The sequence below is a fragment of the Carassius carassius genome, chromosome 7 (genome assembly GCF_963082965.1).
Source record: "Carassius carassius chromosome 7, fCarCar2.1, whole genome shotgun sequence".
Taxonomy (NCBI): Eukaryota; Metazoa; Chordata; class Actinopteri; order Cypriniformes; family Cyprinidae; genus Carassius; species Carassius carassius.
The window spans coordinates 25,656,033-25,680,644 of record NC_081761.1 but is presented as its reverse complement, the minus strand read 5'-3'; the positions used below and the strand labels follow the sequence as shown (position 1 = coordinate 25,680,644).

The following is a 24,612-nucleotide window of genomic DNA, read 5'->3' as shown; positions in this document are numbered from 1 at the left end:
TTTGAGATTTTGATATATATATATATATATATATATATATATATATATATATATATATATACTGTAGGTATATACACACACACACACAAATTATGAATGCATGTCAGGAATAAATAATAAATCCTTTAAAAATTTTGTTTAAAAGCAATGAGCTAAATTTAAGTGTGAATTTACACATTTTATTTACAAAATGTTTTCAAATATATAAAATTATATGATATATAAGATAAATATCATTAAAACAAAATATATGCCAATTTACAACCTGAACTAACCTGGCCTTTGGCAGACAACGGTTTAAATATTACTAATAAATTTGAATATATAGCAGTTCTTATGATATTTATATATGTTTTATATTTATTAGATTTTTATTTTCAAGAATTTCAAGACAAATATTAATTGAGAAGAGCTGGAGACAACAGTATGGGTTAACAACATCCCTTTGGATGAATTACATCGGGAAAAGAAAAGGGAGAATGGTTCAGATAAGAGTTCATGCAGAAGAAAGCATCCCAGCCTCGGATGTATGGGGCTTGTGTTGCTTGTATTCGGGTAGCCATATCTTGAAATCTCCAGGCAATTAGTGATCAAGTGAGAGGCAGAAAGCAGTTATTGTTCTTACTTGTGCAGTTCACCCCTACAGGGATCTTGTTTGTCCATTATATGCCACCACGGCTGAATTTAAACAGGCATCTGGTGTGCTTAGCAATGGAACACTGTGCATGTTGCGTATTATTTATTTATTTTTCTTTTTGATGTTTGATCACTCTGCAGACAGCCAAACAAACACTCATTTGGGATAACACCCCATTTCCACCCAGAACTACACATAGGAAGAAGGAGATGTGCTTTTAGCTTATCTACACAAGTGTCCCAATATTGCTGTCTGTGAACATAAATGCTCATCACACACACACACTCACTGAGAGTGCCTTGTCGCCTTCATCCCTCAGCTTGCTCTGAATAAGTTATGTGCTGTGAGATGGCACACTCACTCTGAAGTAATTATGTCTGAAGAGACTGTGCTTTTGCCAAAGCTTTTTCCTCACTCTGAGTGGACTTCTCTTCATAAATATTCCTTCCTTTAAGCAGGGTACAAGTCTCTTGTCATTTACTCAAATCAACCACTGTTCACTGATCCAGGGTACAGCTGGGCTTTGAGAAATAATTTCTCCATGTAATACACCTCATTGGCATGACACAATTTTTTGGTCAGGATTCATTAAGCTATTGAAAAATACATTTAAAAAGAAACTCAAGTCAAGTCTCTTTTTTATATAGTGCTTTTAGCAATTTAGATTGTGACAAAGCAACTGAACAGCATTAAATAGGAAAATAATGTGTCAATAAAGCAAAAAGGCAGTTCATCATTCAATTCAGTGATGTCATCTTCTGGCTGCAGCAAAGTCAGATTGTGCAGAAGAATCATCTGTTTCCTGCTGTCTTTTCCCGGTGGCTGTCTAGGAGACAAGGTCTTGGATCTGTCTCTGGGGCTCATAGTTGTCCTGGTCCCTGCTGACATTCAAGGCTGTAGAGGTCCTCTCAAGGTTCTGATCCACCATCTGATCTGGATACAGACTGGATCTGGTCGCTACGGTGACCTCAGAACAAGAGAGAGAAAACAGACTAAAATTGGCGTAGATGGCATTCTTCTAACGATGTAATTAGTACAATGTGTGATATGGGAAGTGTTCCCGGTTCCGGTTTTCCTAATTAATGCAGCTTAAAAATCATTTAACATATTTGTATATTAGAAATGTGTTAGTGTGTTATGTGTAAGCCAGGTTAAAGAGATGGGTCTTTAATCTAGATTTAAACTGACATAGTGTGTCGGCCTCCCGAACAATGTTAGGTAGGTTATTCCAAAGTTTGGGTGCTAAACAGGAAAAGGATCTGCCAACCGCAGTTGATTTTGATATTCCAGGTATTATCAAATTGCCAGAGTTTTGAGAACGCAGCGGACATGGAGGACTATAGTGCAATAAGAGCTCATTCAAATACTGAGGTGCTAAACCATTCAGGGCTTATTAAGTAATAAGCAAGATTTTAAAATCTATACGATGTTTGATAGGGAGCCAGTGCAGTGTTGACAGAACCAGGCTAATATGGTCATACTTCCTGGTTCTAGTAAAAACTCTAGCTGCTGCATTTTGGACTAGTAGGAATTTGTTATTAAGTGTGCAGAACAACCACCCAATAAAGCATTACAATTATCTAACCTTAAGGTCATGAACGCATGAATTAACATCTCTGCATTTGACATTGAGAGCCTAGGAGATGGAAAAACACAGTTTTACAAATGCTAGAAATGTGGCTTTCAAAGGAAAGATTGCTATCAAATAGCACACCTAGGTTCCTAACTGATGGTGAGGAATTGACAGAGTAGCCATCAAGTCTTAGACAGCATTCTAGGTTATTACATCCAGAGTTTCTAGGTCCTATAATTAACACCTCTCTTTTTTTCAGAATTTAGCTGTAAGAAATTACTCCTCATCCAGGTTTTTTTATCGACTATGCATTCCATAATTTTTTCAAATTGGTATGTTTCTCTGGGCCACAAAGAAATATAAAGCTGAGTATCATCAGCATAACAGTGAAAGCTAACACCGTGCTTCCTGATGATATCTCCCAAGGGTAACATGTAAAGCATGAAAAGTAACGGCCCTAGTACTGAGCCTTGAGCTACTCCATACTGCACTTGTGATCAATATGATACCTCTTCATTCACTGCAACGAACTGATGACAGTCATATAACTGTGATTTGAACCATGCTAATGCACTTTCAAAAAAGTTTTCCATTCTATTCAAGAAAATGATGTGGTCAATAGTGCTGAACGTAGCACTAAGATCCAATAGCACTAATAGAGAGATACAACCACGATCAGATGATAAGACCAGGTCATTTATAATTCTAAGCAGAGCAGTCTCAGTACTATGATACGGTCTAATTCCTGACTGGAAATGCTCACAGATATAATTTTTCTCCAAGAAAGAATATATTTGTGAGGATACTGCCTTTTATAGTATCTTGGACAGAAAAGGACAGCGTCTTCCGGGCTGCCGGACCTGGTAGGTGACAGGGCTGATCCTTTCCATAATGGTATAGGGACCTTGCCAGCTGACCAAGAATTTACAGGCGGCAGTGGGGACTAGGACCATGACGTGGTCTCCAGGCTGAAACTCCCGTGGCTGGGCCGCCCTGTTGTAATGTCGTTGCTGGGCCTGCTGGGCTTTGGCAAGGTGCTCCCGGACGATGGGCATGACCCTGTCAATCCTCTCCCGCATCTCCCTGACGTGCTTGATGGTGGAGCGGTGGACGACCAGCTGCTGTTCCCAGGCTTCTCTGGCGACGTCAAGCAGGCCGCGGGGCTGCCGGCTGAAGAGGAGCTCGAAGGGGGTAAACCCGGTGGACGCCTAGGGTACCTCCCGGATGCCGAACAGGACATAGGGCAGCATCTTGTCCCAGTCGTGCTTGTCCTAAGCAGCCACTCGCCACAGCATTTGCTTCAGGGTTTGGTTGAAGCGTTCAACCAGGCCCTCCGTTTGCAGGTGGTATACGGTGGTGCGGAGCTGTTTTATTTGGAGAAGCTTGCAGAGGTCAGCCATCACCCGGGACATGAAGGGGGTGCCCTGGTCAGTCAGTATCTGGGATGGTAGGCCGACCCAACTACTCAACAGGAAGAGCTCCTGGGCAATGGCTTTCGCGGTGGCTTTGCTGAGTGGGATGACCTCAGGGTAGCGGGTGGCGTAGTCCAGGATGACCAGGATGTGTTCGTGTCCCAGGGCGACTTTGGCAGTGGCCCCACTAGGTCCATTCCAATCTGCTCGAAGGGCACCTCAATGATGGGTAGCGGAATCAGCGGGCTGGGGGGAGGACTGCGTGGAGACGTCCGCTGATAGGTGGGACAGGCCTGACAGAAGCGATTCACCTCAGCCTCTAGGCCCGGCCAGTGGAAACGGTCGCGTATGTGTTGGATGGTGTTTGGGCCCCCAGGTGGCCGGCCATGGGATGGGCATGCGCCAGTTCCATCACTGCTCCTGTCTTGGTCCGTGGGACCACCAGGAAAGTTTTCTCCTCCCCCCTTCGCTGGGCAACACAGTACAGCAGGCCGTTTTTGACCACGAAGTGAGGTGTTGGGTGAGGTGCCGGTTGGAGGTCCTTCCCATCGGCGACCCTAACTTGGGGTCAGCAGTGTTTGAGGCGGTCGTCCTCATGCTGCTCTCGGGCAAAGGCCCCAGCCCCAGTCACCTGCTGGAAGAGGTCATCCCTGCCGAGGAGGACCGGTACAGGCAGATCCTTGACGATCCCGACTTCCACCGGCCAGGCGCCAGGGGGCGCCGCGATGGTGACGCATCATGCCGGTACTTCTCTAGTATCGTTGTGGACACAGGTGATGGGCAGTCTGGCTTTGGGTTCCAGCCATGGAGGAAGGACAGTTGGTCGGACAAGGGTGACCGCACTGCCTGAATCGAGGAGGGCGAGGACCGGCCGGCCATTTATCTTCACTTCCGCCCACTTTTGGAGTTTCCGTGTGTATGGCACAGCCTGCCAGCCAAGCGCGTCCAGGGGAGTGAGTAGCTTCACTTGCGCATGGGCGGGCCACCGTGGATTGTAGGACCAGTCATGAAATAGTTGGGTGGCACTAACGGGCAACAGTCCAACCTGCCCCAAGATTTCCTTCTTCAACTCTTCATAAGAACCGCTCCGCTCGAGGGTAAGCATGAAGTACGCCCGCTGTGCTTCTCCCGTCAGCAACGGCGCCACGATCCGTGCCCAATCGTCCCTGGGCCACGCCTCCCGGGCGGCGATCGCCTCGAACATCTGAAGGAATGTCTCGACGTCATCATGTGCTCCATAATCTGTTGCTGGAGGAGATACCCCCTGACTATGTAAAGCGCTTTGAGTGCCTAGAAAAGCGCTATATAAATGTAAGGAATTATTATCATTATTATTATTATTATAGTATCGATCTTGGAAGTAAAGTAGTTTATAAAGTCATTACTGATGTTGGGAAATGTCAACACCTGTTAATGCTTTATTTTTTCGTTAATTTAGCCACTCTATTGAATAAATACCTGGTGTTATGTTTGTTATCTTCTAAAAGAGAAGTAATCAGATCTTGCAGTTTTTAATGCTTTTCTGTAGGATAGGGTACTTTCCCGCCAAGCAATACGAAATACTGCTAGTCTTTCCCGCCAAGCAATACGAAATACCTCTAGTTTTGTTTCCCTCCAACTGTGCTCCATTTTTGGGGCTGCTCTCTTTAAGGTGCGAGTGTGCTCATTATACCTTGGTGTCAGACTATTTTCCTTAATCTTCCTTAAGCATAAAGAAGCAACCTTATCTAAAATGTTAGACAAGAGAGAGTCCATAGTTTCTGTTCCATGAGCTCAAGTTGTTCTGAGTTTTTGGATGTGTTAAGGAATTGAGATAAATCAGGAATATTAGTTACAAAGCAGTCTTTTGTGGTAGAAGTGATGGTTCTACCATACTTGTAACAAGGAGTATAATTTACAGTTTAAGCTATAATAAGTTTTCACAAGACTAGATAATGATCACTTGGATGCAAATGCAGGACGTCACTTGTCAAGTGACAAGAAAACCAGAAGTGATATGACAGAAATTACCCTGTAGACTCTTATGACTGTGTTTGATGAGATCAGTAAGTACAAATATCAGATGATTGTTTAATGACATGAAAAGTTTAGTTCAGGTTTTCAGTTTTCAGAAGGAATAACATTAGTAATACTTAATTTTAGTAAACAAAATATAATTTTAATATAGAAGTAAATAATTGTTGGTAACACTTTACTTTAAGGTCTAATTCTTACTATTAACTCTGACTTTTGTCTCAGTAAACTCCTAATTACTGCTTATGAATAGTTAGTAAGGTAGTTCAATTTAGGTACTGGGTAGGATTGACTTTTCAATACGAAGACACAATATTGATTTTGACGGAAACGTCATATATATATATATATATATATATATATATATATATATATATATATATATATATATATATACCAATTTTTATAACTATCAATTCATATACAGTATATATATATATATATATACAGTTGGTCCTCTCTGCGTCTTCCGGGCTGCCGGACCTGGTAGGTGACAGGGCTGATCCTTTCCATAATGGTATAGGGACCTTGCCAGCTGACCAAGAATTTACAGGCGGCAGTGGGGACTAGGACCATGACGTGGTCTCCAGGCTGAAACTCCCGTGGCTGGGCCGCCCTGTTGTAAGGTCATTGCTGGGCCTGCTGGGCTTTGGCAAGGTGCTCCCGGACGATGGGCATGACCCTGTCAATCCTCTCCCGCATCTCCCTGACGTGCTTGATGGTGGAGCGGTGGACGACCAGCTGCTGTTCCCAGGCTTCTCTGGCGACGTCAAGCAGGCCGCGGGGCTGCCGGCCGAAGAGGAGCTCGAAGGGGGTAAACCCGGTGGACGCCTAGGGTACCTCCCGGATGCCGAACAGGACATAGGGCAGCATCTTGTCCCAGTCGTGCTTGTCCTAAGCAGCCACTCGCCACAGCATTTGCTTCAGGGTTTGGTTGAAGCGTTCAACCAGGCCCTCCGTTTGCAGGTGGTATACGGTGGTGCGGAGCTGTTTTATTTGGAGAAGCTTGCAGAGGTCAGCCATCACCCGGGACATGAAGGGGGTGCCCTGGTCAGTCAGTATCTGGGATGGTAAGCCGACCCAACTACTCAACAGGAAGAGCTCCTGGGCAATGGCTTTCGCGGTGGCTTTGCTGAGTGGGATGACCTCAGGGTAGCGGGTGGCGTAGTCCAGGATGGCCAGGATGTGTTCGTGTCCCAGGGCGACTTTGGCAGTGGCCCCACTAGGTCCATTCCAATCTGCTCGAAGGGCACCTCAATGATGGGTAGCGGAATCAGCGGGCTGGGGGGAGGACTGCGTGGAGACGTCCGCTGATAGGTGGGACAGGCCTGACAGAAGCGATTCACCTCAGCCTCCAGGCCCGGCCAGTGGAAACGGTCGCGTATGCGTTGGATGGTGTTTTGGGCCCCCAGGTGGCCGGCCATGGGATGGGCATGCACCAGTTCCATCACTGCTCCTGTCTTGGTCCGTGGGACCACCAGGAAAGTTTTCTCCTCCCCCCTTCGCTGGGCAACACAGTACAGCAGGCCGTTTTTGACCACGAAGTGAGGTGTTGGGTGAGGTGCCGGTTGGAGGTCCTTCCCATCGGCGACCCTAACTTGGGGTCAGCAGTGTTTGAGGCGGTCGTCCTCATGCTGCTCTCGGGCAAAGGCCCCAGCCCCAGTCACCTGCTGGAAGAGGTCATCCCTGCCGAGGAGGACCGGTACAGGCAGATCCTTGACGATCCCGACTTCCACCGGCCAGGCGCCAGGGGGCGCCGCGATGGTGACGCGTCATGCCGGTACTTCTCTAGTATCGTCGTGGACACAGGTGATGGGCAGTCTGGCTTTGGGTTCCAGCCATGGAGGAAGGACAGTTGGCCGGACAAGGGTGACCGCGCTGCCTGAATCGAGGAGGGCGAGGACCAGCCGGCCATTTATCTTCACTTCCGCCCACTTTTGGAGTTTCCGTGTGTATGGCACAGCCTGCCAGCCAAGCGCGTCCAGGGGAGTGAGTAGCTTCACTTGCGCATGGGCGGGCCGCCGTGGATTGTAGGACCAGTCATGAAATAGTTGGGTGGCACTAACGGGCAACAGTCCAACCCGCCCCAAGATTTCCTTCTTCAACTCTTCATAAGAACCGCTCCGCTCGAGGGTAAGCATGAAGTACGCCCGCTGTGCTTCTCCCGTCAGCAACGGCGCCACGATCCGTGCCCAATCGTCCCTGGGCCACGCCTCCCTCGAACATCTGAAGGAATGTCTCGACGTCATCATGCGGCGTCATCTTCGGGATGAGTTGGGTAGCCTGGGCTCGGAGGTCAGGTAGCGGAGTTCGCGGGGCGGCCGCCATGCGGAGGGCGGCGAGCTATCGTTCCGTTTCCCCTTGTCGGGAGGCCATGTGCTCCATAATCTGTTGCTGGCGGATGCTCACCTCGGTGAGGGGCTTCAACAGATCCTCCATCGTTGGGGGAGGAGCGCCACCTGGGGAAACAGAAGGGGGACGTGAGAAAACAACACAGAAAAAAACGTCCGTCAATAAACCAAGTAAACGGTGATAGTGATGTCGTGGGTCTGTGATTTCTTCACTGCAATGCACGCATTCTCCACCAGTGTGACGGGGTGAAGAAGCACACGACACGAGGATCAAGGTAAGTTCCCCAAAGGGTGGATTTTATTGAGGTGGTAAAGGGAAAAATAGCCAACGTGAGGGGTTTCCGGTGCTCAGTGATCTCTGCCTTCTCTTCCTCCTTTGGTGCGCAGTGCTGTGTGGGTCCATGAAGTCCTTAGTGTCCTTAGTGGGCTGGTGGTCACACGCTGCTGTCTGGAGGGAAACACAGAGAATTGTTAGCCGAGTCTTTTGGAGACATCTCTCACCTCTGTGTTCGTTGATGCTGCTTATAAAGCCCGTTCCTGATGGGCTGCAGCTGTGACCGCTCAGCCCGTAATGAGCAGGTGCAGGTGTGCCTGCTCTGTTTCCAGGTCGATGCTGATGAGAGCTCGGGCCACGCGTCACTATATATATATATTTATATATTATATATATACTGTATATGAATTGATAGTTATACAAATTGGTAATAGTCATTTTTGTAAAGTGGACTAAACCAAAATATATATACAAAAAAATTGCATTGAAGACTTAAAATAATTTTCTAAAGATTTTTCATTCAAAGTTACTGGTCAAATCAATTAATGTTTTTCATTAACCCCACTGGTGTTAACATCAGGTCATCTTAAAAACACATTGTTAAAGTCTATCAAGAAAGTATATTTTCAAGAACTGAATGAACATCTAGATGTTTTCAATTTACAGGTAAACAGTACACATTTTAACACATAACATCAAGGAGAGTATCAATGTGCAGTAATAAACAATATCCCTATAAGATTTGTTGTCCAGGCTAGGTTTAAGGGTGAATAAGAGGGTAAAATGCCATGTATAGGAATTCTCTCTATGGTTACCCATGTCACATATGGATTATAGTAACCCTTCCTAGATTTCCTGCCCTTAACCATCTGGCCTTTGAAGATCACCTTCCCTCTGCATTAGGGTCATGGGATAATCCTTACATCCTGGAACATAGGACACTGCATTAACAGAACATCATTCTGGACAATCCTCAGTTCCCAGACAGCTGACATTCATATGTCACTTTCTCTAAAATTAAAGGAAATCAAAGGACAGGAACATCTAAACACTTGAAGGAAATGTGCGACTGAATTACCAAACATTTCTAACTTGAAAAGGAGTAATTTTCTCATGTATTATCTTCCTCATTCCACTGTTTCAATCCACTATTCCTCTATTGTCTGATTATAAGGTTGTTAAGGTCTAACTACAAGTAGCTGCGGTTTGAAAACATACTTTTAAGGTGTTGTTGTTGAACACATTTACATACAGTATGATTATTCTTTGGTCTTTGAAAATCCAAACACATCTGCCTGTCCATGTGCAGGAAATCCAACAAATTAAGATCTGAGCAGCCCAGTTCTATAAACCAACTGATAAGAACGATAATCTCAAGATTATCTGCTGCTTCATAAAGTGGAGTTACGATGGTGTAATTTGCCATTTAATCAATGTGCAAAAAAATAGGCTTTTATATCCATCTCCACATTGAAGAGTGATTTTGCATGTCTGCACTGGTGCGGAAAGTGATTTTTACTTGCAAATGGCACAGATTTTTTTTTCACCATTGCTCATTTTGGCAAATGCTGACAACATACAGGAGTAGAGTTGCCAGTGGTTATGCTGACAACATGCAGGTTCAATGTTTCAATAGTCACTACCAAAGCGGTGAATGTATTGACAGGACTATCTGACTGTACAGAAGCCACAGACATATGGAGATGTGATTAATCGTTGGCTTGTTGGCACGGGCGCAGATTCCCCCTCAATGCCAGAGAGTCCCGCTTGAGTAGGCAATTACACAGCAGATGTGTGGAGATTGCCATGGAGCCAGTGAAGGCCTGCAGTTGGTTGAGCAATCGCAGATGCGATGCACGGGTTCTGTCAAGCTCCACCACACCGACTGCAAAGAAATGTGCAGAGGACAGAATTAGCCGCTAAGTTGATGACAAAGCAACCAAGAGATTGACAAAGCAGTGGTGTGACATCTATAATGAAAGTAAGCCATGCTTCATCAGCTGAGATGTTGGCCAATTCGGTGATCTGTAATTTGGAGCGTCAGCTATGTTCCTGTCAACAAACCACCAAAGTAAGATGTTTTAGGAAGAGGAGCAGAAAACTAATGCTTTGACTTCTTTTTTTGTTTCTGCTAAACACGACATCCTCTGCCTTGAGATGATGTTTGAATGTTGACAAATGGGGAACTGACACAGTTGAGGTTTGCTTAGTCACTAACCGTGTTACGCTGGTTTCCTACGTGAAACTCCATATCAATATACCACCACTCATGCACTCTGATGCACAGACCGTCTAATGAAGTTATTCGAGTGCTTTAGAAAGACACAGATAAGATATGAATACCGCCCTGTTCTCCATCCGCCTTGCTGCCTAACAAATTATATCACACACGCGCTGTCACATTCCATTCATTATTAGTGGCTGCTTGTCTTTGTTGCTTTCAGGCAAATTCAGTCTGATTATACATAGTATATTCTTAAAATTCTGAATGAAAGAGCTGTTGTTGTCAAGAAAGCAGAAGTTTCAATCTGTCCTCGGATGCATTTTTAACATTTATTTAAGCTTTTATTAGTTTCAGATTATCGTAAATCTGTCTCCTATCTTATTGTTGAGGTTCACTAAGGTTCTTTCTTCTTTACTCATGCAATTCTTACAGGCTTCTAGGCAAAACATTATGGTATATATTATGTCATAAAACTGTGTCACATTTTATCCACAGAACTTTAATTTAATATGGACTGTGAGCTGTAAATTTAAGAACCACATTTAAGACGTTTGTTGTTTTTGAATTTGTCTCAAGGCAAACGTAAGAGCATGATGGAGTTTACGACACGCAAGAACAGATCTCATTGATGATTGCGTCTCTACATGCCCAATGACTTGGATTTCTTTTGTAGGCATAACCTTTGTTAAACAAAAAGCATTTCCGTTTTACCTTATATAACTGTTGGCAAGGTAACAGCTGGCTAAACTCCATGGCCCGTCACAACCTCATACTGATGATATTACCCACCTTATTACAGTATGTCTAAAATCTATTTATTTAAAGTAATGCTTCTTAAACTTGTCACCCACATTTAATGAAATCGGGGTCATATTTGCTTTGCCTTTGAAGGATTTTGCTCATGGTTTTCAGAAGAGGGTATATGCAACCTGCCCATGTTGTCTTATGCCTAATTTGAACAGCTTTTATCAAGTTTATTTAATATCAGGCAAAAATAAAAAATAAAATATCTGGGTAACATTTTATCCTACCTCATATTTGTTTACTATCATACTCTTACAATTGGCTTTATTTTATTATTTGCATTTAGCAGTGTTTTTCTCTCTTGATTGCAACCCTTTAAGAATGAACATTATGTAGCAACATACCGGTTGATAGCCACTGATTTAATGTATTACAGCTGTGAAACACAACAAAAGTAGACAGCAGTGTATTGATTGAATATATGAAAATCTCACACAGCATTTTAATGTACCATATATTTAAGCAATGATGCTCATTTCTATTTCACTTGGCTGTGTTGGCTGTGCATGCTTGTATGTGAAAATACCCATTCTATCTGATTTAAAACTGACAGAGGCCTGTTGTACATCTCCTGTGCTATTTGCCTCGACTGATGTTAAGCATTTATTCTTAGGATTACAGAGTGAACATATTTCTCCGGCAGCAATGGAATGACCCTCGGTTAGCTTACAGCGAGTACCCAGATGACTCCCTGGACCTTGATCCCTCGATGTTAGACTCCATTTGGAAGCCTGATCTGTTCTTCGCCAATGAGAAGGGAGCGCACTTCCACGAGGTCACCACTGACAACAAGCTCTTAAGAATTTTCAAGAATGGAAATGTCCTCTATTCAATCAGGTGAGACTTCAGCACCAATCAAAATAGTTACAGTAAGCAGCAGCTGACTGACTTTTGACACATAAATTTGAGTAGGTATAGGGTCATGGTCTATGAAAACAGCTGCTGCATACTAGCTCCTGAAAATGTCAATAATAATCCACCATCCTAGTAATCAAATGTCTCAGCTAATGCAGACTTGAGTAATTAGAGTCATACCTTCACACTCTAAAATGCAACTAACCCCTCAACAAATGCCAGGATGAACACTGTCATTCAACATCAATCAATGCAGTGAATCCATAGGAAGTCAATATCACTGTGGCAGCATAGGATAGAAAGAAAGTGCTGGAGTTGATAGCGAGTGGTAAATCATGTCAGGCTTTTGAGGAGATATGACGGAAAGCTGTGCAGATGTGAGATGACAGAGGATTCACTCTAACTGAAACCCACATGGCACCCTGAGGGAGAAGGAGTGTAATTAAAACATGGCCAATCTGCGGCTGTCAGACTTGTCTCTCCTATGCTTTAGTGGCCCCGTTCAGAAATCCCACCACTCAACCAGCTTCAAATGCTCAAAGCCCTCAACTTAAATTCCCTTCTTTGTCTGAGTTGTGGATTTACAGATTACTCATTCAGAGAATGTAGATGGAATTCCATTTACATTTTTTGTGCATTTAAATTTCCTTAAAATGTTTTACACTTGGAAAGTCTTAAGTCGCTGTGGTATATTTGTAGCAATATCCAAAAATACATTGTATGGGTCAAAAGTATTGATTTTTCTTTTATGCCAAAAATATATATAAAAATTTCATTAGTTCCATGATGATATTTAGTACTGTACATTTCAAAACTTAATCAAAACTTAATTTTTGATTAGTAATTTTTTTTTTCACCCTCAGATTCCAGATATTCAAATAGTTGTATCTAGGCCAAATATTGTTCTATCCTAACAAACCATACATCAATGGAAATCTTAATTATTCAGCTTTCAGATGATGTATACATCTTATGACTGGCTTTGTGGTCCAGGGTTACATATTAAAAACAAGAGGTGTGAGTATATTTTTTAAAATCTGTGCCTTTTCTCATTCAATTTTTAGACTGACTCTGACACTCTCGTGTCCGATGGATCTGAAGAATTTCCCCATGGATGTGCAGACGTGCATAATGCAGCTGGAGAGTTGTGAGTAATCTCGTATGACCTCCTCTCATCAAGAGCTTGTTATGTAACACCCCCACCCCTCGTTCACATTTGTAGAAAGCAGACACTGTTTCTCATTTCATAATATAACTTCAGCCGGTAGCTAGGATGAGGTAAATAGCAGATTTGATATAAAGTGTGTTCAGCACTGGCATTCACCTGGTAGGGTCATAAAAAATTATGTCATTATGGATAGGCAAGGCCCTAAAGACATCCTTAAAATCATCACGGAGAAATTATATACCATTCTAGACAGTAACTTAAGGACACATAGGCACATAGTGCTCTCTACAGACGAAGTGCTGAATGCCTGGTTAAAGACTTGTACAACTAGTGGTCAAAGTGTTTGGTATATTATTCCAAGAGCTTTCTATTGATTTAAAATCATGCCACAGCTAAATCAATCTCCCCCATGGCTATTGCTCTAAGCTGGGGCTGAGGCTTTTAAAGAAAGGCCCCATGTTATGGGGAATCTGTCTTCATAACTACATGTTTTAGAGTGGCCATGTTCATGTCGTTAAGAGATTTGCTCACTGAGAGGCTCTTGATAATAGACAACAATGTTAAATTGAAGAGATCATCTCTGTTGGGAATAGTTAGCTCATTCAGTAGAATAGAATAGAATAGAATAGAATAGAATAGAATAATGAGCATACTCACCTTCCCTCTGGTAAAGTGGTGCCACCAAGAGAAGCAAGTGACACCAGAGCTATATGAAGAAACAGAGATAATTATATCTGCCATTTCAACATCACACCATACAATTTCCGGTGCAATTGCAACCCTGAGGATATTGTGCTGGTGAACTGCTTAATGCGTTGTGATATGTTTTAACTTCATGTTGAAGCTGTGTGCCTTTTTATTATGTTCTGCAGTCAACATGCTTTATGGTTGTATGGCCATAGTTTAAATCAACAATGGAGGGAAAAAAAAAACACAATAAGATTGTTTCTTTTTACATACATGTGTATTAAAAAAAAATCACATCATTGCCTTTCGAATATAAACTATGAATCCAAATTCACTGTTTATTAGATGCCTCTATTGCTCTATTGTGAATCAATTGCTAATATCTATCTGAAAAGTAGTAAATGATTTTGTAATGTTCTAGCCTTCTGGAACAGCCCTCTCATTTGGCCTCAGATATATCTGCATTTTTATAAAAAAAAAAACTAGTTCTTAAATTAAACCATCAGAATGGTTTAACTAAAGGAATATTTACTTACTTAAACTTGTCCCTTGTGAGACAAAAGGCTGCCAAAGTCCTTTGGGTTCATCTGAAAACTACAAATTTTTTATATGTTGTTTACAAAACACAAAATGAATATTTATGAAGATTTAGTGCATGCAAGTTTGGGATGACCTTGAATGCAAGTAATTAATGACAGATTATGTATGTGAAAGAATCCTTTAATGAAAGTGCAAGATGTTGGAATATTTGCAGAATATGAAAAGGGCTAATTTTACAACATTAACCTCTCCATTATGAAATAGTAATACTATTGTAACAGCATGTAAAATCTAAAAAAAAAAAAAATATATATATATATATATATATATCTTCGTTTTTCTCCTAGTTGGCTACACAATGAATGACCTGATCTTTGAGTGGCAAGAGAAGGGACCTGTACAGTTTGCCGATGGTTTGACACTCCCACAGTTCATCCTCAAGGATGATTCTGATTTGAGATACTGCACCAAGCACTACAACACAGGTAATTTGCATAACATGCTATATAATACAATTTTAATAGGCTAGTAGAAACTCCAAATGATCCGCAACATCATAAAATGTACATGATTCAGATTGAATAAGAAAATTTACTTTTACTACATTATAATCCAGTGATTCTCAACGTTGGTCCTGGGTGCTCTGCACATTTTGTATATATCTCTTATCTGACACACTTGCTCTCCCTATTGCTATTGCTATTGCACTATTGAGCTGATGATCTGAATCAAGTGCCTTAAAATGAAGAAGACATACAAAAAATGTGCGGAGAGGTTAGAACCGTTGGTCTATTCCACATGTAAATTGAATTTTAATTATTTCATGCTTTCAGAGGGCATTAATTCACAAAACAAAACACATTGCATAGTCTCGTTCATGGTTTTTAAGGATGAGGGCATTTCACGAACCTGTCCATGTTGCCATCTGGATAGCTTCAACCATATGACAGATGAATTTCCTCCAAAATCAACTGGATGTAGTCTTTGACAGATTATATGTATAGTGTTTTTTCCTCTTATTGTGCTGTACTAAGCAAGCATGATTATACAGCATTATAGCATTTCATTATTTGCATTTATCATTGCTCTTCTCTACTGATCTATCAGTCCAGACATGTGGCCCAATTTGTTATGGCCACCAGTTGAGAATCACTAATTTAGAAGAACAGAAGACAACTGTGAGGAAGGAGAAGAGACAAAAAGAGAAAGAGAAAAAAGGAAAAGATATCCAGGAGATTGTTCAAGCAGTCTTGTTTTAATGGGATGCAAAGGAACAGCTTTTATCAGATTATTGAAAAGGCACACCTGGCCTTATCACGGTCGACACGTAAACATCAATGGTGTGAGAGAGGAAAATACTGACAGTGAGTCTTCAATGTCTGAGACCTACAGAAAAAAATTAAGTTATACAATGCCCAGAATTTTATGTAACACATTTGGCTTAGTAGCCTTGAAGTACACACAGAAATTATATTTAGAAAAAGTAATCTTCAAAACATGCATGATATAGGAAAAACTGGTCAGAACACTGGCATGAGACTTCTGAGAATTACTGAGGAAAGATTTTGAAAAACAAACTAAATGATGAGGTTTCTACTTGCCTTCGGTCAACAACCATGTCAGTGCATTGCAGAATTGTACGTATCTACTGTGCTCATAAGCTCTCATAAGCCTTGTCAGATATAATTGAATTAATTGGTGAGTAGGGTACAACGGGGCTAAAGGAGCCCCGGGGTAAAAGGCGCCTTTGATATTATTTTAATCTAAACCACTAGATGGCACAAAAAACGAGGCGTGGCAGTTTCCAAAACATCCGCTTTTCAAGATGCCCGTGTATTTTTGTCTGATCAATGACGCGATCGCGCACAGCAGCGCAAAATTGATTCTGTGATTACTTGAGCTAATATTTGATGTTTTTGAAAATGTTTAAAATGTAGATTTAAGTAGCAAATGAGAACCACTAAAAAGTAATGCATATATTTTGAGACAATGTCTTCTTTATGATTTTCAGTTTTGTTTAAGATAATTAAAGCAACCGCTTTTAAATAACTAAAGAATATGTACAATTATGGTATTTGGGGTAAAAAGTGCCCTTGCTGTTGGGGCTTAAGGTGCACATTAATATGAAAATTAACGGATTGCTGACTTTTCTATTTGTTGACATAACATGGTTAGATTAAATGGTAAATATCATATACACTCTAAAAATGGCTGGTTAAAAATAACCCAATTAGCAACCCAGCGCTGGGTAAATATTGGACAGAACACGTGCTGGGTTAAAGTAACCCAGCATGCTGGTTTACACATTTTAACCCAGCATGCTGGGTTATTGAGAAAACCCAAGATAGAGTCATTTTTACCATTTGTGTGTTTGTATTTTTATGGTTCTGGGTTATTTTTGCTGGGTTATTCTCATAATTTCACTTTTGCTTAAAGCAATCATGGATTAATAAATAATGAAGAATACAGGTTATTTAGACTGTTAAAAAATAATTTTAATGCCATCTGACATTCACAAATTTGTTCCAATGACAAACAACATGCAATTTTCCCCTTTGTTTTGTTTCCAGAAAATGCAAATAAAAAATAAAATAGAAAATCACAGAAATACAGCTGCAATAAATTATTTCTGAATGACCTGTGTCTAGATATTTAACTATTACATTTTGACATGTTTAGCTATTTAAATACACAGTGAAATGACATTGACAATTAAAATTTTTTAAATTTAAATGTAAAATAATTTAAAGATGTCCTAAAATTTATATCAAGTATATAAAGACTCCTGTGAGGTAGATGTGCACTGCTTAGGGTAGTTCAACATATAGTTCTCCCAAAAATGAAAATTCTGTCATTTACTGTATAACTCACCCTCACGTTACAAACCCCTAAGACATTCGTTCATCTTCAGAACACAAGTTAAGATATTTTTGATGAAATTCGAGAGCTTTAAGACCAGGGTGTATAATTAATGACAATTGTGACAAATTGTGACATAATCCAAACACAATTGCAAATCTTGAACAAAAACACTGTTTCAAAAACACTGAACAAAAATTACTGTTTCAGTTTTCATGAATGCACAGTGACTGCCAAATTTCAAATGGAAAAGCAAAGTCCGTTTGCAGCTGTATTTTCCATCTATTATGAGTAATAAGCCTTTCAAATGTTGTTCAATTGCTTTGACGCAATGTATTTTGTTTAAAGCGCTATATAAATAAAGGTGACATTGACATTGACATATTGAATAAATACTGCATCATAGCAGCTTTACAGTATTAAATAGGAAAATAGTGTGTAATAATGCAAAGGGACAAAAGTAAACACTCAGTTTTCAGTTAAAGTCAGTTCATCATTGATTCAGTGATATATCGTCCCTCTGTGCAATCAAGTCGATGATATCGCTTGATATTAATTGTCCCCAGCTAAGGAAAACCAAAGAAACCAAAACTCCATCGGTGACCGAATGGGGAAAAAACCTAGGGAGAAACCAGGCTCAGTTGGGGGGCCAGTTCTCCTCTGACCAGACGAAACCAGTAGTTCAATTCCAGGCTGCAGCAAAGTCAGATCCTGTGGTCTTGTCCTGGTGGTCGTCTGAGACAAGGTCTTTACAGGGGATCTGTATCTGGGGCTCTAGTTGTCCTGGTCTCCGCTGTTTTTCAGGGATGTAGAGGTCCTTTCTAGGTGCTGATCCACCATCTGGTCTGGATACGTACTGGATCCAGGTGACTGCAGTGACCCTCTGATCTGGATACAGACTGGATCTGGCGGCTACGGTGACCTTGGAATAAGAGAGAAACAGACTAATGTTAGCATAGATGCATCATAAGAACAAGTACATGATGTGTTATTAATTACCATGTCTGTTTTTTCTCTGTGTCGCACATGTTACCTGCCAAAACTCAAATGGAATCGCAATTACTTTAGCATCTGAATTTCCAATGCCTCACATTGAAAGCTGTCAATTTTTGTCAGAGGTGGGACCATACTATGGAGAGTGTTTGTATTGGGAGGTGACGTCACTCAAAGACAATTGTGCCAAATGCTTTGAACAATGGAGGTTAAGGCACTACTAAAGGCAGCTGCCACTCCAAGAGATGCGTGTTAAAGAACAGACAGTGCAACCCGGATCTCCTTATATTCTTGGCACCTTACACAATAAATAATTCTGTCATTTTTACCCCAAATGCAGCTACTATCCCCTGCTAACAGTTAGAGCCACATGGTACTATTAGTCAATATTCACCATTAACCAAATGCTTTTCACCTGAGGAATAAAATATAGGGTAAGATGCAAATAGGTAAACAAGAGTAGAACTGCAATGTTGTTCCTCTTCAGGAACTCGAGCTGCGTCGAAAGCGCTTTGGGGAACGCGTTCAGCGTACGCGACTCTGAATATCGTGTGTAATCAGTCCAATGGAAGGGCGTGACGTCACCAACGTGGTGACGTTAGCGACCAGGAAGCTTTAAAAGCACGTGCCACGCAGCTGGCGTCAGCTTCGCGTCTTTCAGCAAGCGCTCTGTGTGTGAATGTCATTTGTCCGTCTTGTGAGTCTTATTTACTGTTGTCTGTCCAGTTAAAAGAGCTCCTAGACATGCCAAAAAGCAAGGCGAAAGTTAAGCACTCAGATGGCGATTCCAAATCGCGTTATAGGCTGTGTGTTCCTCCCTGCCCGAGATACATAATGGGTGGGGATACACACAACCTGTGCGTGGTTTGCCTGGGTTCGAAGCACGCTGAGTCGGCTCTCGAGGAGGCAGAACGGCGGCTGCACTCGTGGGGTTCGCAAGTCGATCTGGTGGAGGGGATGGAGACGGGCCAGTCCCTATCTCCTTCCACTTCTGCCAGATCCGGCACCCAATCCCTAGAGTCGGAAGCACGCACAGCGGTTCCTTCCACTCAGGGTGAGGGATCGACGCTCCGCCTCTCTTCCTCCGAGGAGGTCGATGTGGAGTCGCTCGATAGGGATTCGCCACCCCACTCGCTACAGTATGAGGAGCTCTTAGAGGTGGTTACTCGCGCGGTGGCCAAATTAAGTATCGATTGGCCCGCCGAAAAGTCTACTGAACCGCAGAGAAGCAAGCTGGATGAACGCTTCCTGCGCGCGAGTCAGCCACCTCCCAGCCGGGGCCTTCCATTCTTTCCCGACCTGCATGATGAGATGTGGCCGCGGAGAGGCACTTATGGTTGACCCGGTCCGATATGAAAGAACGGGACAGGGTCTGCCTCATGGACGCCCCGATCCAGCCGACTGGCCTGTTCTGGGAAGGAGATGCCCCAGCCGCACCCTAGCAGATGGCAGCCTCCGCTGGGGTAGAACGGTACACACCGCAGTCCACGGTGCCCGTCCCACCTCAGTGCCCTCTAGGGGTCATTCTTCCAACCCTGCCAGTGCTCCAGGGCGCAGCGGCCCCGGGAGAGCATCGTTCTCAGTATCCTCCGCCCGTGCGCGTAGCGGGGCTGGGACGCTCGCCGCCCCTGCGGGGGTCTCTTACACCAGAGGTCAGTCTCGAGAGACTGATTCCCTTAGTAGATTATTTAGCAGCGTGGAAACTACTGCCAAATGTATCTCGTTGGGTCCTGCATATAGTAGAAAAAGGCTACCGCATTCAGTTCGGCTCCGTGCCGCCTATTTTCAACGGGGTCGTTCACACGATAGTGGGCCCCATGCAGGGTCTGGTTATGGAACAGGAAGTGAAAACCCTATTAGAGAAGGGGGCCATCGAGGTGGTCCCTCCTCAGGACAGGGAGTCCGGATTTTACAGCCGGTATTTCATAGTTCCAAAGAAGGATGGGGGGCTGCGTCCGATTATAGACTTGAGGGTCTTAAATCGTTCAGTTATGAGACTGAAGTTCAGAATGCTCACAATCAAGCATGTTGTAGCTCAGATCAGGTCCGAGGACTGGTTTGTCACGATAGATCTCAAAGACGCATATTTTCACATCTCTATCCTTCCACAACACAGGAAGTTTCTGAGGTTCGCTTTCAGGGGCGAAGCCTACCAATATCGAGTACTTCCCTTTGGCCTCGCACTCTCACCCCGCACGTTCATGAAGTGTGTAGATGCGGCTCTGGCCCCCCTGCGCATGCAGGGCATCCGCATTCTCAATTATATCGACGATTGGTTGATTTTAGCTCAGTCAGAGCAGATTGCGGTTCGACATCGAGATGTCGTTCTCGCACGTATGGGGGAGCTGGGTTTGAGACTGAACGCCAAGAAGAGTGTACTTTCTCCGGTTCAGAGAACCACCTATCTAGGCGTAGTATGGGATTCGACCGCGATGCAGGCACGATTGTCCCCTGCTCGTATCGAGTCGATCCTCATCTCAGTCAAGAGAGTCAGAGAAGGCCAGTCACTCACTGTCAAACAATTTCAGAGATGTGATACCAACGTGATACCTCTTGGCCTGCTGTACATGAGACCCCTACAGTGGTGGCTCAAGACCAAGGGATTTTCCCCGAGGGGCAATCCGCTTCGCACTATCAAGGTCACGCGGCGCTGCCTCCGTGCCTTAGACATGTGGAAGAAACCTTGGTTCTTGAATCAGGGCCCGGTGCTGGGAGCTCCTTGTCGCCGTGTGACACTAGCGACGGATGCGTCCCTCACCGGCTGGGGTGCGGTCATGAGTGGCCACCCTGCCCGTGGTCTGTGGAGCGATCGCCATCTAACATGGCATATCAATTGTCTAGAAATGCTAGCAGTTTATCGTGCACTGAAGCACTTCCTCCCAGACCTGAGAGGTCACCATGTGTTGGTGCGCACCGACAACACATCAGTGGTCTCTTACATCAACCACCAGGGAGGTCTGCGTTCGCGCCCTTTGTACAAGCTGGCGCACCAGATCCTGGTGTGGTCCCAGAGCAAACTCCTCTCATTAAGAGCAGTATATATTCCTGGGAAGTTAAATATGGGAGCAGACATACTGTCGAGGAAGGGGCCGAGGCCCGGGGAATGGAGACTTCACCCACGGGTGGTAGATCAGATATGGAGAGTGTTTGGCAGGGCTCAAGTAGACCTTTTTGCGACTCAGGAGACGTCGCAATGTCCCCTCTGGTTCTCTCTAGTTCATCCAGCTCCTCTGGGACTGGACGCTATGGTACAGACCTGGCCGAGGCTTCGTCTGTACGCATTTCCCCCTATCACTCTGCTCCCGGGAGTTCTGGCGAGAGTACGCCGGGACGGGGTCCGTCTGTTATTAGTAGCCCCGTTCTGGCCGGGCCGAGTATGGTTCTCAGATCTAGTCTCGCTCCTCGACGGCTCTCCGTGGGAGATACCGATCAGGACAGACCTACTCTCACAGGCGCAGGGCACGATAATTCACCCTCGCCCGGAGTTGTGGAAGCTGTGGGTGTGGCCCCTGAGGGGGCACAACTGGTAGCAGCTGGTCTCTCAACTGAGGTTGTTGAGACCCTACTCCAATCCAGAGCTCCCTCTACGAGGAAACTGTACGCCCTGAAGTGGAAGCTCTTCACTTCATGGTGCAGAGACCACCAGCTAGACCCAGCAAACTGCCCAGTTGGTACAGTTCTGGAGTTTCTACAGGCTAGGCTCTCTGCAGGGTTGACCCACTCTACTCTGAAGGTTTACATGGCGGCCATTGCGGCCTACCACGCCCTTCTTGACGGTCAGTCTCTGGGAAGACACCCCCTAGTTACACGTTTCCTCCGCGGTGCACTGAGGCTGAGACCTCCAGTACGGTCCCGTAAAGGCTCACTCTACTCGGGGTATGGCGGCCTCTAAGGCCTTCTTAGCAGGTGTATCCATGCTGGACATCTGCAACGCTGCGGGGTGGTCCACGCCCTCTACATTTGTTAGGTTCTATGGCCGAGATATGCCAGTCACTCCAGGCGCTTCTGTCCTTCTGTCCTGAGCTGTGCTCTTCGGATACACACCAGGCAGGGGTTTGGTAGTCTGGCGGCATTAGGACTCGTTCCCCAAAGCGCTTTCGACGCAGCTCGAGTTCCTGAAGAGGAACGTCTCTAGGTTATGTATGTAACCCTAGTTCCTCGAGGGAACGAGACGCTGCGTCTCGGAGCCATACCCCCGGCACCCCTGCTGGCGCTTGCTGGTACTCGAAGCTGACGCCAGCTGCGTGGCACGTGCTTTTATAGCTTCCTGGTCGCTTACGTCACCACGTCGGTGACGTCACGCCCTTCCATTGGACTGATTACACACGATATTCAGAGTCGCGTACGCTGAACGCGTTCCCCAAAGCGCTTTCGACGCAGCGTCTCGTTCCCTCGAGGAACTAGGGTTACATACGTAACCTAGAGACGTTTGCTGATGTGCATCAGAGAGCAAACAGTGAGAGATTTGGGGTAAAAACTACAAAATATCTCCCAATACAAACATGCCCCATAGTATAGTCCCACCCTTGACACAAATTGACAGCTTTCTGTGTAAGGCATCTGAAATTCAAATGCTTTTCGATTGCGTTTGGACTATGTCACAATGTATGCGTCCACATGTGGAAAAATGCAATTAAATATACAATTTGCAATTCCTTTTGAAAATTGTCCAGAATATCCTTACCTGTCCATTGATTATGATCAATGCCTCAGAGATCTGATGGCATTTTTAAATCGCCACGACAACTGGATGGGGTTTTGTGGACTCTGCTCGGTTAAGGAATTCCATGTTTGTTCCAACCTATAAAATAAAGTAAAAAAAAAAAAATACAATTTGTTTTAATTTGTTAACTGTTAATAACAGTGATTCAGTTCAATTAACTGTGTGAAGTTCATCATGAAATTGAGTCCATCATGATTATTTGTTAAATTCACCTATGAGTTGGTCTACAGAAGCGGATATGCTATAGTGATTGGCTGAAAGGTGTGCTTTCAAACTGTCTAATCAATGGGATGTTCCAGTCATTATAAAACACAGTTTTATGTTAATATGCTGGGCTGGCTATATCAAACACACATGAACAGTCACTGGCACAGATAAGGGAGATCACACTGCATGCGCGCACACAGACATTTCTATGACAAGTGACGCAGGTAACTTTACTGGGTTACTCCGCAGCTTTAAAACAGTAACGTTACATATATAAACACTTCTAGGTGTACCAAAGTGATAAGGACAAGTCAAAAACACGATCTGGAAAATGGTTATATGATGTTTACGCTCATAAATTATGTACATTCTGAACACAAAGTTAGCTTTAACTATAGCACGAAATAAAAAATATATGTGAGTTTAAGTTACGTGAGGGTTAACATTAGTTGATTATCACAGACAAACAATTACGTAAAATGTATTATAAACATGAACTTACCGTTAGACGCCTCAATAAGACTGCACTCGACGAGTTTTTCTCTCACAAATGTATCCATGTGCTTTTCTGACAGGAAAAAACAACATTTTGAATTATAACTTGTATGTAAAAAGACTTTATAAACCACACAAGCATCTAATCACCTCACTAACGCGGCCTGCGTCACTCGCTGTGCGTGCGCGCACTTTGAAATGCCCTGAGACGTCGATTCTTTTCCGGGAATCACTTTGTTCGAGAATTAATGAACCGGTTTATTTGAGCCGGATCGTCGCTTCTTTTAGACCTGCGATCCGACTATATTGTACGTAATTTGTATGATTTACATGTCGATATGGACAAATGCAGGCGTTTACATTAGAGCAGAAAGTCGTATTCACTTATTTTAACTCATTTGACTCACTTAAATGTTAAATTCGCTTTTCAGTGTCAGAAACGACTTTTTCCTCTATTTCCACACATATTCGCATATTTCAGCCATCCGTCACTGTCTGAAACTTAATAAAACTGTATTAATCTGTCGTCTCAGATACCTTAACACGATTAACGTAGGTTGGCCGTTTGAGGTAAACTGTTCATCATTTAACGTAAATAATGTTGGCCTGTAGAAGTTTAACAGTATTATTGCCACAAAAAAAGTTATAATAATTTATAATAAGTTATAATAATTTATTTTATGAAATAAAATATAATTTGTTCTTACTACTGTAAATATATATTCAATTATTACTGAACCCCCTTCATTACTTTCAGAATCTTTAAAACAATTTTGTTTCTGTATTTTAAAATTTAT

The 24,612-nt window shown here is 43.3% G+C and overlaps 1 protein-coding gene and 1 long non-coding RNA gene across 5 annotated transcripts in view; one reads left to right on the top strand and one right to left on the bottom strand.

The window, feature by feature from the left end:
- The window catches only part of glra3 (glycine receptor, alpha 3), a 59,921-nt gene that overhangs the window by 24,654 nt on the left and 10,655 nt on the right, over positions 1–24,612 (top strand). For both annotated transcript variants that reach the window (XM_059554306.1, XM_059554307.1), the window contains exons 4-6: positions 11,902–12,125; positions 13,208–13,290; positions 14,886–15,023. In XM_059554306.1, the coding sequence (XP_059410289.1) occupies positions 11,902–12,125; positions 13,208–13,290; positions 14,886–15,023 (445 nt within the window). The remainder of the gene's footprint in view (positions 1–11,901; positions 12,126–13,207; positions 13,291–14,885; positions 15,024–24,612) is intronic.
- Positions 1,533–24,357, bottom strand: LOC132143785 (uncharacterized). Of its 3 annotated transcripts, none has more exons than XR_009434282.1 (3): positions 23,823–24,355; positions 23,075–23,191; positions 1,533–1,604 (listed from the first exon to the last, which is right to left on the bottom strand). It is a non-coding gene; the product is annotated as an uncharacterized LOC132143785 (long non-coding RNA). The 3 variants fall into 3 exon arrangements; XR_009434283.1 differs by lacking the exon at positions 1,533–1,604 and adding an exon at positions 18,113–18,309 and having other exon boundaries at positions 23,823–24,357; XR_009434281.1 differs by lacking the exon at positions 1,533–1,604 and adding an exon at positions 18,113–18,319 and having other exon boundaries at positions 23,823–24,356.